Source organism: Diabrotica virgifera, chromosome 6 (genome assembly GCF_917563875.1).
Source record: "Diabrotica virgifera virgifera chromosome 6, PGI_DIABVI_V3a".
Classification (NCBI taxonomy): Eukaryota; Metazoa; Arthropoda; class Insecta; order Coleoptera; family Chrysomelidae; genus Diabrotica; species Diabrotica virgifera.
This window is the reverse complement of record NC_065448.1, coordinates 85,968,840-85,984,125: the sequence shown is the minus strand read 5'-3', so window position 1 is coordinate 85,984,125 and position 15,286 is coordinate 85,968,840. Positions and strand designations below refer to the sequence as shown.

The 15,286-nt window shown below is 34.7% G+C and overlaps 1 protein-coding gene across 4 annotated transcripts in view; it reads right to left on the bottom strand.

The window, feature by feature from the left end:
* LOC126885828 (zinc finger protein 664-like) overlaps positions 1 to 15,286 on the bottom strand; it is a 59,572-nt gene extending 44,286 nt beyond the window's left edge. For 3 of the 4 annotated variants that reach the window (XR_007698459.1, XM_050652576.1, XM_050652579.1), the window contains exons 1-2: positions 12,415 to 15,286; positions 12,232 to 12,354 (exon numbers count right to left, since the gene is read on the bottom strand). Coding sequence is in view for 3 of the 4 variants with exons in the window: in XM_050652576.1 (XP_050508533.1) it covers positions 12,232 to 12,354; positions 12,415 to 12,493 (202 nt within the window). In the remaining variant the exon portion in view is untranslated. The remainder of the gene's footprint in view (positions 1 to 12,231; positions 12,355 to 12,414) is intronic. The other variant, XM_050652577.1, reaches the window with a different exon arrangement.

Here is a 15,286-nt window from a genome sequence, read left to right as displayed (position 1 = left end):
TTTAAATGTCAAGTGATACCTCGTTTGATAGGTATTGAAATTACCTATTCGGTCATACTAATTTTGTTTGAGTTTAAGCTAATTTTGATGAATAAATGAAATAAATATAAAATTGTAGTTTCGCATTTAATTAATATAAATTCAAAATTCCACCTATGATTACTTGTCAAAAAGGTTTACGTTGACGTAAAAACTACTAGAGAATTGAAAAAGGTCAAATTTTTTGACAAAAAACCATAGGCGCACATGTGAATTTTTATTAATTAAATGCGAAACTACAATATTATATTTATTATTTTATTCACGAAAATCAAAATCAATTTAAACCCAAAAAAATTAGTACGACTGAATAGGTATTTTGAATACCTCTCAAACGAGGTATCACCAAAGATCTTATACACATAGATTTGGCCAACTCCGAAAAATAGCGTAGCGCGGAGCAGTTCGGGTCGGTGGTCTATCTATCTCTCTCTACTGGCGCTTAGCTTTCTCTCTCTAGCATATGATGGCTGCCGCCTCTGTGTAACTGTCGTTCCATTACTCCCACCTCTTGGTAAATACGCTCACACTCGCACGACAGACAAAGATAGCTAGACCACCGTACTTGATATCGACGTTACACCCCAATGCATTGTTTAGCATATCCCTAGCCAGATCTATTCTTGACATATCTCTGGGTATCACTTGCCATAAGGACCCATTTAAAATTATCGGTCACAGTGGCTCTGTAACGTCATCTGTCACTATTACGTCACCTGTCATGACTAGTTAAGAAGCTTACGTCCGTTTATTTCCTCCCTCCAAATTTCACTATTATAGGTATAACCCACAGCAGACCCCCACATAGCAATGCAACAGGGATATTCAAGGTCAACGCACGTTTGCTAGTTTGCGCCCTTGCACGGGATGGCACCACTAGTCTCATTTCTGCAGGTTTCTGCACGTCGTTCGTTCAGTTCGTTCTGTATTCTGTCACTTTCTTTGTCATTGTCAGTTTTCATTTCCTTGAGAAAAATACGACGCCATATTTATTTGTTTTATTTTTTCATAAATAGCGTTTAAATATTGCAAAATAGTGCATCCAGCAACAAAAAGTGTAAAGTGAATTACAGCAGTTGTGTTTTATTCCAAATGTATACAATTTTGGTGTGGTTTAAACTGATGAATAAATAATAATATTGTGTAAATATATGTGTAATAAGGTAGTTGTGTTTAAGTTTTTACATTGATAATTGATAACAAACATATTTTATAAACATACATATAAACATTTTTATAAATAAAGATTGTATTTTATGTTTTATTCTTCAATTTTTTAACCACTTTGGCATTTTAATGTAATGGAAAATAAATATAACCTCAAAATAACACAAAAAAATCCAAATAGTATACGAATTATTATAAACGTTGATTGATAAATACATACAGATATACTTTTATCAATCAACGATATAATAAGTATTATCGTATAGGATAAGGATTTTGTTATTTCAAGGTTATATTGATTTTCCTTTACATTAAAATGAGTTCTCAATCCAAGTTAATTTTACAGCCCTTTTGAATTTACCGCCATATGGCGTATAGTTACGCGCCCTACCACTGGCTTATGCGACAATCGTCGTTTCACTCGTTAACACGGAACTTGCATTGCTATGTGGGGGTGTGCTGTGGTATAACCGTTCAAAAGATACGAGGAGGGGTACAGACTTTTGACTAGCACTGTATGTATATGCAAATACTAAAATATGATGAATAATCTCAAAATATATTCTATACATTATTTTGTTAAATTTCTTTTATATTAAAGTTTACAATCTTAATCACGTTAATCCTTTCATTGTGTAGGCCCGAACCTTTCACTCTAGGGGGTGTATTGTATAACCGAATTTTTGAACTGGGGTTGAGGAAACATCAGAATGGCGTAAAGAGTGTTATTTCATGAATATATTTTGTTTTGTACAGAAAGAAATTTTTGAAATAGAAAAAATTTAAAAATGAATAACCATTTTCAATTTCGTTGCAAAACGAAAATACAGCCGAACCATATTCCAGTCCAATCAGAGAGTGCTGCAAGCACCTCTACCGGTTTCGAAACTTATTAGTCTCTCATCAGGAGGCACATATGCTGCTCTCCCTGATCCAACCAAAACAAACCCCAGCGTGCAGTCCCGAATTGCAACGAACGAAATGGCATAGATGCCCTAGCGGCAACTGCTAGCAAAAGACTAAGTTTTCACTCTAATGGCACATAACATATCCCACCAGAATGAAAACAATGGGAACCTTCTCTGGTTACACCTCCGAGGCTTCTACAATTTGCAAGCCATACGGATGCTGAGACTAAGGAAGATGAGGGAATTCTACAATTTACAATTCACGTCACATCTGCTCAGCGCGGTAAAGTTCCAACGAGACTGGTTCCCTTCATACTCCACACAGAGTAAATGTAAATCAAAAATGAATAACCATTTTCAATTTCGTTGCAAAACGAAAATACAGCCGAACCATATTCCAGTCCAATCAGAGAGTGCTGCAAGCACCTCTACCGGTTTCGAAACTTATTAGTCTCTCATCAGGAGGCACATATGCTGCTCTCCCTGATCCAACCAAAACAAACCCCAGCGTGCAGTCCCGAATTGCAACGAACGAAATGGCATAGATGCCCTAGCGGCAACTGCTAGCAAAAGACTAAGTTTTCACTCTAATGGCACATAACATATCCCACCAGAATGAAAACAATGGGAACCTTCTCTGGTTACACCTCCGAGGCTTCTACAATTTGCAAGCCATACGGATGCTGAGACTAAGGAAGATGAGGGAATTCTACAATTTACAATTCACGTCACATCTGCTCAGCGCGGTAAAGTTCCAACGAGACTGGTTCCCTTCATACTCCACACAGAGTAAATGTAAATCAAAAATGAATAACCATTTTCAATTTCGTTGCAAAACGAAAATACAGCCGAACCATATTCCAGTCCAATCAGAGAGTGCTGCAAGCACCTCTACCGGTTTCGAAACTTATTAGTCTCTCATCAGGAGGCACATATGCTGCTCTCCCTGATCCAACCAAAACAAACCCCAGCGTGCAGTCCCGAATTGCAACGAACGAAATGGCATAGATGCCCTAGCGGCAACTGCTAGCAAAAGACTAAGTTTTCACTCTAATGGCACATAACATATCTGATTGGACTGGAATATGGTTCGGCTGTATTTTCGTTTTGCAACGAAATTGAAAATGGTTATTCATTTTTGATTTACATTTACTCTGTGTGGAGTATGAAGGGAACCAGTCTCGTTGGAACTTTACCGCGCTGAGCAGATGTGACGTGAATTGTAAATTGTAGAATTCCCTCATCTTCCTTAGTCTCAGCATCCGTATGGCTTGCAAATTGTAGAAGCCTCGGAGGTGTAACCAGAGAAGGTTCCCATTGTTTTCATTCTGGTGGGATATGTTATGTGCCATTAGAGTGAAAACTTAGTCTTTTGCTAGCAGTTGCCGCTAGGGCATCTATGCCATTTCGTTCGTTGCAATTCGGGACTGCACGCTGGGGTTTGTTTTGGTTGGATCAGGGAGAGCAGCATATGTGCCTCCTGATGAGAGACTAATAAGTTTCGAAACCGGTAGAGGTGCTTGCAGCACTCTCTGATTGGACTGGAATATGGTTCGGCTGTATTTTCGTTTTGCAACGAAATTGAAAATGGTTATTCATTTTTGATTTACATTTACTCTGTGTGGAGTATGAAGGGAACCAGTCTCGTTGGAACTTTACCGCGCTGAGCAGATGTGACGTGAATTGTAAATTGTAGAATTCCCTCATCTTCCTTAGTCTCAGCATCCGTATGGCTTGCAAATTGTAGAAGCCTCGGAGGTGTAACCAGAGAAGGTTCCCATTGTTTTCATTCTGGTGGGATATGTTATGTGCCATTAGAGTGAAAACTTAGTCTTTTGCTAGCAGTTGCCGCTAGGGCATCTATGCCATTTCGTTCGTTGCAATTCGGGACTGCACGCTGGGGTTTGTTTTGGTTGGATCAGGGAGAGCAGCATATGTGCCTCCTGATGAGAGACTAATAAGTTTCGAAACCGGTAGAGGTGCTTGCAGCACTCTCTGATTGGACTGGAATATGGTTCGGCTGTATTTTCGTTTTGCAACGAAATTGAAAATGGTTATTCATTTTTGATTTACATTTACTCTGTGTGGAGTATGAAGGGAACCAGTCTCGTTGGAACTTTACCGCGCTGAGCAGATGTGACGTGAATTGTAAATTGTAGAATTCCCTCATCTTCCTTAGTCTCAGCATCCGTATGGCTTGCAAATTGTAGAAGCCTCGGAGGTGTAACCAGAGAAGGTTCCCATTGTTTTCATTCTGGTGGGATATGTTATGTGCCATTAGAGTGAAAACTTAGTCTTTTGCTAGCAGTTGCCGCTAGGGCATCTATGCCATTTCGTTCGTTGCAATTCGGGACTGCACGCTGGGGTTTGTTTTGGTTGGATCAGGGAGAGCAGCATATGTGCCTCCTGATGAGAGACTAATAAGTTTCGAAACCGGTAGAGGTGCTTGCAGCACTCTCTGATTGGACTGGAATATGGTTCGGCTGTATTTTCGTTTTGCAACGAAATTGAAAATGGTTATTCATTTTTGATTTACATTTACTCTGTGTGGAGTATGAAGGGAACCAGTCTCGTTGGAACTTTACCGCGCTGAGCAGATGTGACGTGAATTGTAAATTGTAGAATTCCCTCATCTTCCTTAGTCTCAGCATCCGTATGGCTTGCAAATTGTAGAAGCCTCGGAGGTGTAACCAGAGAAGGTTCCCATTGTTTTCATTCTGGTGGGATATGTTATGTGCCATTAGAGTGAAAACTTAGTCTTTTGCTAGCAGTTGCCGCTAGGGCATCTATGCCATTTCGTTCGTTGCAATTCGGGACTGCACGCTGGGGTTTGTTTTGGTTGGATCAGGGAGAGCAGCATATGTGCCTCCTGATGAGAGACTAATAAGTTTCGAAACCGGTAGAGGTGCTTGCAGCACTCTCTGATTGGACTGGAATATGGTTCGGCTGTATTTTCGTTTTGCAACGAAATTGAAAATGGTTATTCATTTTTGATTTACATTTACTCTGTGTGGAGTATGAAGGGAACCAGTCTCGTTGGAACTTTACCGCGCTGAGCAGATGTGACGTGAATTGTAAATTGTAGAATTCCCTCATCTTCCTTAGTCTCAGCATCCGTATGGCTTGCAAATTGTAGAAGCCTCGGAGGTGTAACCAGAGAAGGTTCCCATTGTTTTCATTCTGGTGGGATATGTTATGTGCCATTAGAGTGAAAACTTAGTCTTTTAAAAAATTTAAAGTTAAAATTATCGAGGATGAGCCTAAAGTTGGATTTATAGTTTGACGTAGCGTAGACGTAGACGTAACGTAGACGCACTGGAAAAGTTCAACACCGAGTTTTGTGTACTCTTGTTTATAAATGAACGCAAGCGCCTGACGGAACGTAAGAGAAACGTAACGTAACGGAAAAGTTCACCAACTTTCATCTTTTACAGTGCGTTTCTTATGTCTGGCCAATCAAAATCACGAATTTTGTTCTGTCACCCAAAGCCCAAAGTGGGGCACGCCCTCATCAATTTTGTAAGGTTAAGGTGTTTATTAACTTCGAATTTTGTTAATTATTTGTTACAATTAAGTTATTAATTTAATAAAAATATATGATGGTGTAGTTTCAATATTTCAGATAAATATGAGTTGTTTATTAGTCTAATTCTGGGTTATCCAGACATATACGATAGGTAAATCTAATAAACATTAAACATTTTAAAGACTAGGAAATGAAACAAAATAGTTGGAAATACCACGGCAGTAAGGAGCATACCTTCGTGTATTTCCTAATCCATGTAACACCAAAACGGATACCTATATATTATAATAAATAATAGTATAAATAAATAAACACAAAGTTTGTTTACGGTTCGTATAATTTATAGCATAGGCTATGTTGTTGAATTAAGTCATTCTTTCGACTCATGCGCAAAAATTCCGCTACGTCGAATTATAAATTGGCATATTATTTTCTTACGTTTCCAGTCTGTTTCTTCCGTCTCCGTTGCGTCTACGTCTAGGCTACGTCAAACTATAAATCCAACTTTAATGACAAGAATCAGCAATATACAGTGAGCATGTAAAGGTTGGAATAAATTTATTTTTTCGTGAATGGGCGATTTTGGAAATAAATCCTGAAACAGGTCAATTTTTATTTTGAAATTAATTATTATTTTTGGAAAATAATCATACTCGAGACGTCATCGATCTGGGCATGATGACGTAATAGATGATTATTTAAATAAAAATAGGAGTAATATGCTAGATTATTTGAAAGGTTATTTAATTCTCTATATAGTAAATATAAACATTAACATAATTATTTATACAGGGTGTCCAAAGAATTTTTTTTGATTTAAATTAATTGAGACAAAAGGAAGAACGTATGTAATTTACTTGTTTCAAAATACATTTTACAGCTGTCAGAAAGCAAAGATGTTTATTTCTCAAATAAAAATTGCTTTTCGCTAAAATTAAATACTCAAACTGCCAAGAGCCAGGTTTAGGATTGAATTTAAGCGAAAAACAATATTTATTTGTCATATAAACATTTTTTCCCGTTTTCTGACAACAGTAAAATGTACTTTGAATTAAATAAATTTCATACATTCTCCTGTTTTGTCTCAATTAGAATTCAAAAACTTTTTTGGACTCTTTGTATAAATAATTATGTTAATATTTATATTACTGAATAGAGAATTGAATAACCTTTCAGATGATCTAGCACACGACCCTTATTTTCGTTTAAAAAAATCTCATTGCACACTGATACCTGTTCTTAGGTGAGGATCTAGCCACAGCTAACCTCTACATGTTCTACAAAAAACAATAAAGCCAAAAATCTGAAAGGAATTGTTATTAACAGACTTATGCTTTCGTGACAGGCTTGGTACAGAAAACAACAGAACAAAGGAAAAAATTTTGTCTGGGAGGGATATGAAATGCACACTGGTCATCTGACTTCAAAAAACAATCCCTTACCTTGAAGAGGCATAGTGCTTAAACGATTGTTCACTACGTTAAAAATGGGGAAATTTTTGATGTCTCCAATTTCCTAAACCTGTTGTCCGATTTGAGTGATTTTTTTAGTATATTTTAGCCTTATTCTTCAAGAATATTTTCTTCTTGTTCTTCTTTATAAGCAATTCTGCTTGTTCATTGGCGAAATGATACCTCTATGGAAGGTTATCACTCCATCTTTTGCACGAACATCAGATACTTATTCTGCCGATTGGTGATTTATCTCTTGCTATTTTGACCACATGTGTCTCCCCCATTATGGTTATGTGGTTATGCCATTCTTTTTTTTTCTATTTATTGTTTATTTTTTAACCAAGAGGAGTAAACTAAAAAGACAGATTCACACCCAAGAAAGTCATTAGAAAAGTCACCAAATACATCTTCTTTTTTGGTTGATCATGTCGGCCCTCAACGGTAATACATAAATAATAAATTATAATAATACGTCGCTAAAGAGTTATAAAAACAACTGCTTTTTGTGTAAAAGCAATGAAAAATCTAAAAATTAAAGGAATAACACAGAAAACACAAAAAAATCAAAAATATAACTTAATTAACCTATGAAATGCCAATAATGTCAAAATTTTATAACAGTGGAGTAAACTTGCCTGCGGTTGGACCAATTACAAACCAGCATTACAGCGCGGTAAATTTGAATCACTCCTCTGTCTTGGTTTAAAAAGAAACTATAGTATCCATTCGTTTATACACTGTACGTTATAATTGTCTTCTAATATCTTCACTACCTTTTCTATTTCTCATCATATTTCCTGTAATTCTTCTCAGTACTCTCATCTGTGCCATTTTCAGTAGCCTTTGTGTTGTGGCTGTATCAGGTCTTGTTTCTGATGTATGTCATTATTGGGCTTACACTGGCTTTATAAATTCTTAACTTCTGAGAATTTAATTTTAGTCAATGTGGTGAGACCGCTCCCGTCTGGAAAAATTTCTGATTCGGTTTATTTGTGGATTCCTATTCAAAAATGTCCCCTTTAAACAAATATGAAGGCTGCCGGGCGGAATTTTTGGGCAGAAATTGTTTAAACAAATACAAAAGATCACGTTTTTTGCTCCGGAACATATTTTTTTAAGTTTTGTGAGTCATTCTAAACAAGAAAGGTATCTTGTAAATTTTCTCAAAAATTGATAGTTTTCGAGTTATAGGCGATTTAAAATCTGAAAATACGCATTTTCGAGGCCTAAAAACTCATATTTAAATTAGTATTTTTGAGGTTGCCAGATGCTTATATTGAAGTTTAAACATTCAGCTTCAAGATTCTGAAGAGTGATTGTGTCTAACCTAAATTTAAAGCGTTGTTTTTTAATTGTTAAATATGCATATCCATCCGATTTTTTTGCCGGTGTGGCGCGCTCTATTTCAAAAATCTCTAATTTTCCTCCGAAAGATATTTTTTCTAGATTCTTTGGGATATTCTAAATAAAATAAGTTTCTTGACATTTTTCTCAAAAGTTAACAGTTTTTAAAGTTATAAGCGATTTAAAATCCGAAAATGCGTTTTTTGGCATTTTTCGGATTTTAAATCGCTTATAACTTTAAAACTATTAACTTTTGAGAAAAATGCCAAGAAACTTATTTTATTTAGAATATCCCAAAGAATCTAGAAAAAATATTTTTCGGGGGAATAGGAGATTTTTGAAAAAGAGCGCTCCGCACCGGTAAAAAAATCGGATAAACACGCATATTTATCAATTAAAAAACAACGGTATAAATTAAGGTTAGACGCGATCACTCTTCAGAATCATGAAGCGGAATGTTTAATCTTCAATTTAAGTATCGAGCAACCTCAAAAATACTAATTTAAATATGAGTTTTTAAGCCTCGAAAATGCGTATTTTCGCATTTTTCAGATTTTAAATCGCCTATAACTCGAAAACTATCAATTTTTAAGAAAAATTACAAGATACCTTTCTTGTTTAGAATGACCCAAAAAAACTAAAAATATATGTTCCAGTGCAAAAAAATGTATCTTTTGTATTTGTTTAAACAATTTCTGCCCAAAAATTCCGCCCGGTACCCTTCAGATTTGTTTAAACGGGACCTTTTTGAATAGGAATCCACAAAGAAACCGAATCAGAAATTTTTTTCAGACATGATCGATCGGAGCGGTCTCACCACATGGACTATTTAAGCATCTCAATGTAATAATATTGTTGCTAGCCAGGTAAATGTCATTGCATACCGGGTGTAACAATCATACACCCTGTGGAATATTCTAGCATACATAAAATATTGAAATTAAAACTCAATTGTATCCTTGGGATTTCTTAACATTTTGTTTCTTGATTCATTCGCTTATGTTGGATAATAAAAAAGATAAGTTGATACGTTAAAAACTAGCCATGTTTTTTATCAATAAATCCTTATTTTCTGCTTAATTTAATTAACAAGCCTTAAGTAGGCTATGAGAAATTAACAGTTTATTAGATGTCAGCCAGAAATATCTGGTTTGTTGTGAAAATTAGTAGATTTATTATTGAAAGTTTCAATTGAGTCCGTCATTTTTTTTTCTTGTTTGAAGAAATGGAAAGTACTACAAGGAATTTAACCCTTGACGAGTGGGTTCAAGCAGTGACTTTATACAATGAACAACTTAGCTACGAAGTACATACTACATACCTATGAAGGACTTACATACTTTTTGACTGTTAACAATGTGACATCAATCAAATTGTTAATTTCTCATAGCCTACTTCAGACTTGTTTATTAGACTAAGTAGTAAATGGGGATTTATTGATGAAAAATAGTGCTTAACGTACCTAACTTTTTTATTATCCAACATAAGTGAGTGAATCAAAAAACAAAATGTTAAAAAAACCTAAAACTACAATTGAGTTTTAATTTCAATATTTTGTATGTGCTACAATATTCCACAGGGTGTTCCAAACTTTTAGGAATAAACCCAGTATGATTGTTACACCCGGTATATAATGACATTTATCAGTCTAGCAACAATATTCTTACATCGATATTCTTAAAGATGAAGGCTATAACTACTAAAAAAATCACTCAAATCGGAACAACATATTTAGGAAATTTGAGACATCAAAAATGTCCCTTTTTTCAGGTGGTGCGTTAATTTTGCTGCTTAGTAAAAGGTTACAATTGGATTAGACACATCACCATAGGTCCACAAAGCAACTACTGTATAGACTTTGTCAAAATTGTTGTATGTTCATAGTTATATGTTATGAAGTTCACCCTACAGTCCAGTCAAATCATGAACCTGAAAAAGCGGGATACATCCAAGAACAGTTTTGAGGCGATACCCTCCAGCTAAAGGGGGTCCATAAAAGGAAAGATTTTTGCAGCCTTGTGATTACTAGCATCAGTTGAAATTCCATAAAAAGGCCATTTATTAATCTCTTCAATACTAATTTTCAAGCTAAATGGAACTAAAACACCAATTATCAGAGCTGAATGCTTTGTTCTGACAGAGCTAAACTCGATGCAATTGAAGCGTTTATTTGAAAAACAACACATGTCAATTTTCCGAAAATTTGACTGTATGTATTCTTCTGATAGAATAGTAGTTTCTTTATCCATTTGACACATTGAGTTGTGTAAAAAGCTCAGATGTTCGGAGTAAACTACATAGAACATTTGGATAGTGTTAGAAAAACAACAGATGTCTGTGAAGTTTTTCTTGATTTGCCAAAATTTTAATTTTTAAATAAGTGTTGTGTTTCGAATAAACACTTCAATTGCACAGTCACTAAACTTACCTCTGTTTAACTAACTCATACAGTCATTTGACCTGAAGCTGTGGTGATGCTGATCATATCGATACATTTTTGGCAAAGTATCGTAAGTGACATTTTTGGTGAATCATGTTTTTCCATTAAACAAACGCTCTTATTGTTTAGAAGGTACTGCCGGAGTGTTGTAAGCCTAGACATATTATGTTTGAATTAATTCTAGGCTTACTACACTTTGGAAGTAGCTTCTAAACAATAATAGCTTTAGTTTAATGGAAAAATATAAAATGTTACTTACGTTACTTTGCCAAAAATGTATCGATATGAAAATCGTGAGTTAATTAAGTAGCTCTAACTTTCTTTTCTTCATTTAAATTGTGTTTTATAAAATAATTTTCAATAGACTTACTACTACTTGGGGAACTCAATATGTTTGTATGTTTCACTGATGCATTGTGTTGTTTTACATCTAAATGTCCACCATTACATCACGACCAGATTCACTTTGTATTTGAGATTTGAACACCAGTTCTCATCCAAATCTCAAATACAAAGTGAAACTGGTTGTGCTGTAGCAATACTAAAAACAGTACTACAAACTGTGCACTCTGCTTCATTGTTATATAGTCCCTTTTTAACATAGTTCTATTCTTTAGAGCACTCCTTAAACTTGTACTGACACTTGGGCATAAGCTATGTTTTTAAACCAAGAGAAGTAAACTAAAAAGACAGATTCACACCCAAGGAAGTCGCTAGAAATATCACCACATACACCTTCTTTTTTGGTTGATCATAGCAACCTTTGACAGCAATCCATAAATATTATATTATACTAATATGTCGCTAAGAGTTCTAAAAACAACTGTTTTTTATATAAAAACAGACTAACAATTTAAAAATTAAAGAAATAACGCAGAAAATTGAAAAAATCTCTGATATAACTTAACACATTCGCGGACACACTTCAGATGTAGACACGTTTTCTTATGGAGTGACTTCATATGCAGTTGTGTCTGTGAATGTGTTAATTTAACCTATAAAATGCCAATAGTGGCAAAATTTGATAATAGTGCAGTAAACTTGCCCGAGGTTGGACCAATTACAAACAAGCAAAAACAGACTCACATAACACCCACAGACACACTGCCTTGCCTGACTCCAGTTGGATAGCCGCCTACAGAATGGGCGAGTTCAACTGTCAAGGCGAAGGAAAGACGTCCCGAGTAGGGGGTGTGACAAATGTGTATCATCATCCCAATGTAAATAGGGCACATTTTAGGGTCCCAGGAACTTTTTCAGTACCCCGGGTATGATCTTTAAAAAATGGGACAATCTTGTTTTTACGGAACGTTTGCTCACCCTGCCCTACAGTGTTTTATCATTTAATCTCACCTAAATTATCTTTATCTGGTTCATTCTTCAAGTCTCCCAGATCAAGGGTCCTGGATAGTTGACTTTCCATATATCCTTGGTCCTCTTCAGACTCTTCCTTAATTTCATCTTTTACTTCCATAGCTAACAAAAAAATATCAATTACATCATAGTCTACTAATTTTTATTTTATATTTTTCTTACTTGACTCATCTTCTGGTTCCTGCTTAAAGTTTCCAAGATCTGTTGATTTGGACAACTCACTTTCTATATCTTTGGTCATATTCAACAAACTGTTACTCAATTTTAAATTCCATTTCCATAGTTAATAAATCATACTACTTATCACTGGAACAAAAATACTGGAAACATACAACAAATACAAACATCAAAAATCAAACATACAAACAAAAAGGATAAAGGATGTTACAAAACATAGAAAAAAGTAAAAAGTGTTGTGTGTTGTGTGATTTGGTAGAATGCGATCTCTTTAAAAAACATGTCACGTATTTCAGCGCCATCTCAGCACCTGGTTAAATGGAAGGATACTACAAATCTGGCCTCCACATAAGTGGTCTGTAGCTTCGACATGATAGGTGTGAAATTTTAAACGTTCTTGTTGTTGATTGGATATTGGATAGGAAGGGTGCCATAATCTAGCCTCCATGCTAGGTACATAGCCTCCATACCAGTGTTGCCAATCGGCGGATAATTATCCGATTTGCGTACCTTTTTGAGAGTTGTCGTATATTCTTCGTATCTTTAAGGCCCGATTGTACATTGGTGGCTTAAGCCATCGCTTAGTTGAACCGGGTTCAATTTTGAGCGTCGGTTTAACTTCATTCGGGTTGTTCAATGCCGAGTTCAGTTAAGCCGAGGTTTATACAAATTTTGGTAAGGTTGGCAATGTAAGGCATGCGTATTCAAAGCAATTCCCATCAATTTTCGACATAAATTTTCCCGCCATTTATGTATTATTACCTATTTGGTTTTTGTCAATATAATTATTTTATTACTGTATTATTAGTTTAATTGGTATTTTTTATCGTTTAGTTTATTAGTTTAATCAATTTCCTACGTTAAATTTGTGAACAGATCATTTGAATAGGTATTATAAGTATTAGGATATTATTGCAATGTGTTTATTTTCTTTTTGTAAAAAATTGTTTGTTAGTATTTTTTTCTACAATGGACGCAAAAATACCTTCCAATTTCACCTCTCAAGAAGAAATATTGGTATCTGTGGCCAAACAATACAGCAAAATTGTACAAAATAAAATGAAATACATGTCCAGCCCCCAAAATTTTAGAGAAGTTTATCAAAGCCATTGATTGTAGCAGATAGTAAGATATTTTTATAAATACCTATCTAATAGTTGTTATAAGTATTAGTTTAAATATCTAAATTTTAAATTAACAAAGTATTCATGCACAAGATTTTCAACCTCTTCCTATGTTTGATAAATTGTACTTCTCATGATTCTCTAGACAGTTAGATTTTCTAAATTTTTGGCTAAAGCCATTGCTACTTCCTCTTCTTCATGTAGTATGGGCAAAAGGTTATTAAAATGCATTGTAATATTGTGTAACATTGATGTTCCAATTATAATTCAATGTGTCTGCCGAATAACAAGTGCCATGTGATTCGTTTTTAAGAAATCTAACAAGAACTGTTAAAATTATAATAATGGTAAATTTATACATTTTAAGGATTAGTAATTAATTACTTCAGCTTAGTACCATCTGTTTAATTTCAGTACTTAAATTACATCTCAACTGAACTAACTTTTCTTCGTTATTGATATTTTATAAACTTTACGGTCTTTGAATGTATATTCTTCTTAATTAGTCATGTTTTGACTGGCTGATTGACATACAGTCAATGCCATTAAAAAAAGGATTAGTAATACAGTTTACAGTACAGTTAGTTACAAACTGTATTAATAACTAACCCTTAAATGTATAAATTTATCATTATACTAGTTTTTGTTCGATTTCGTAAAAACGAATCACATGGCACTTAACAATTGTTATTCGGTAGACCCATTCAATTGTGTCTATGCATTCTCATTTTGCCTCATTAAATAAAATTTCAGCTTGTGATGAAGGATTGCGTAAGGGTGTTATTAGGTTTTTCTTGACTCCGTAACCACTATCACCAACGAAGATACTAATTCAATCTTCACATTCCCTTCTCATAAATATTTTTAACTGTTTACAGCTATGATTTCAAATTCACTCAAAAATGTTAATATTTGCCTTATTCTAGGGAAGTAGGTAGGGTATTTAAATAATTTTAGAATGTAAATTAGTTTGTAATCATTATTAAATAAAGTGATATGTACCTAAATAAGCATGGTACAAATATAATTAATTTTAGATTTATTAATAAATTATGTAGGTAGGTACATTTAATTTAATAAATTAACAAAATCATTTTCTACATTTGCTTCAAAATCATCCATAAGTTGCAAAAAGAAGCCTGTTGCTTAAAACCAGTGATATGGGTCCACTTCACTGCACAAAACCTTAATTTAAGGCAATAAAAACCATGTTCTTAGAAGATACAGCCTATGGTTCTTGAAATGTCAATAACAAATTTGCCACTTGTTTTCGTTCTTACCTATCTGTTCGATTTTTTATTCTATGAGCATTAGTTTCATGCAAATAGTGAACTGAACAGCACTTTCTTTGCCAAGCATTTCCAGCATTCCAAAATCTTTGCAAAAATTCATTATCATTCCATTTTTCAAAATGATTTTCTCTAGCCTTACACTGTTTCTGTGTTCTCCTTCCTTCTACAATATTTATCATTTCCAGAAATCCTTCATTATTAGTTAAATTTTCAATGAAGTTCATTTTTAAGGTGTAAATATTATGATTTCCGTTGACAATGACAAAAATCTGAGGTTAAAAATCCTTGAACCAGCGTTGAACCGTCGAACATCGGCCGCTCAGCTGAACCCGGGCTTAAACCGAGTTCAAGAATTAAACTTTGTATGTACAACGCACTTCTTGCCCTGAACTCGGTAATGGCGCTGAGCCGGAGTTGAACTTCGATTGTACAACCGGGCCT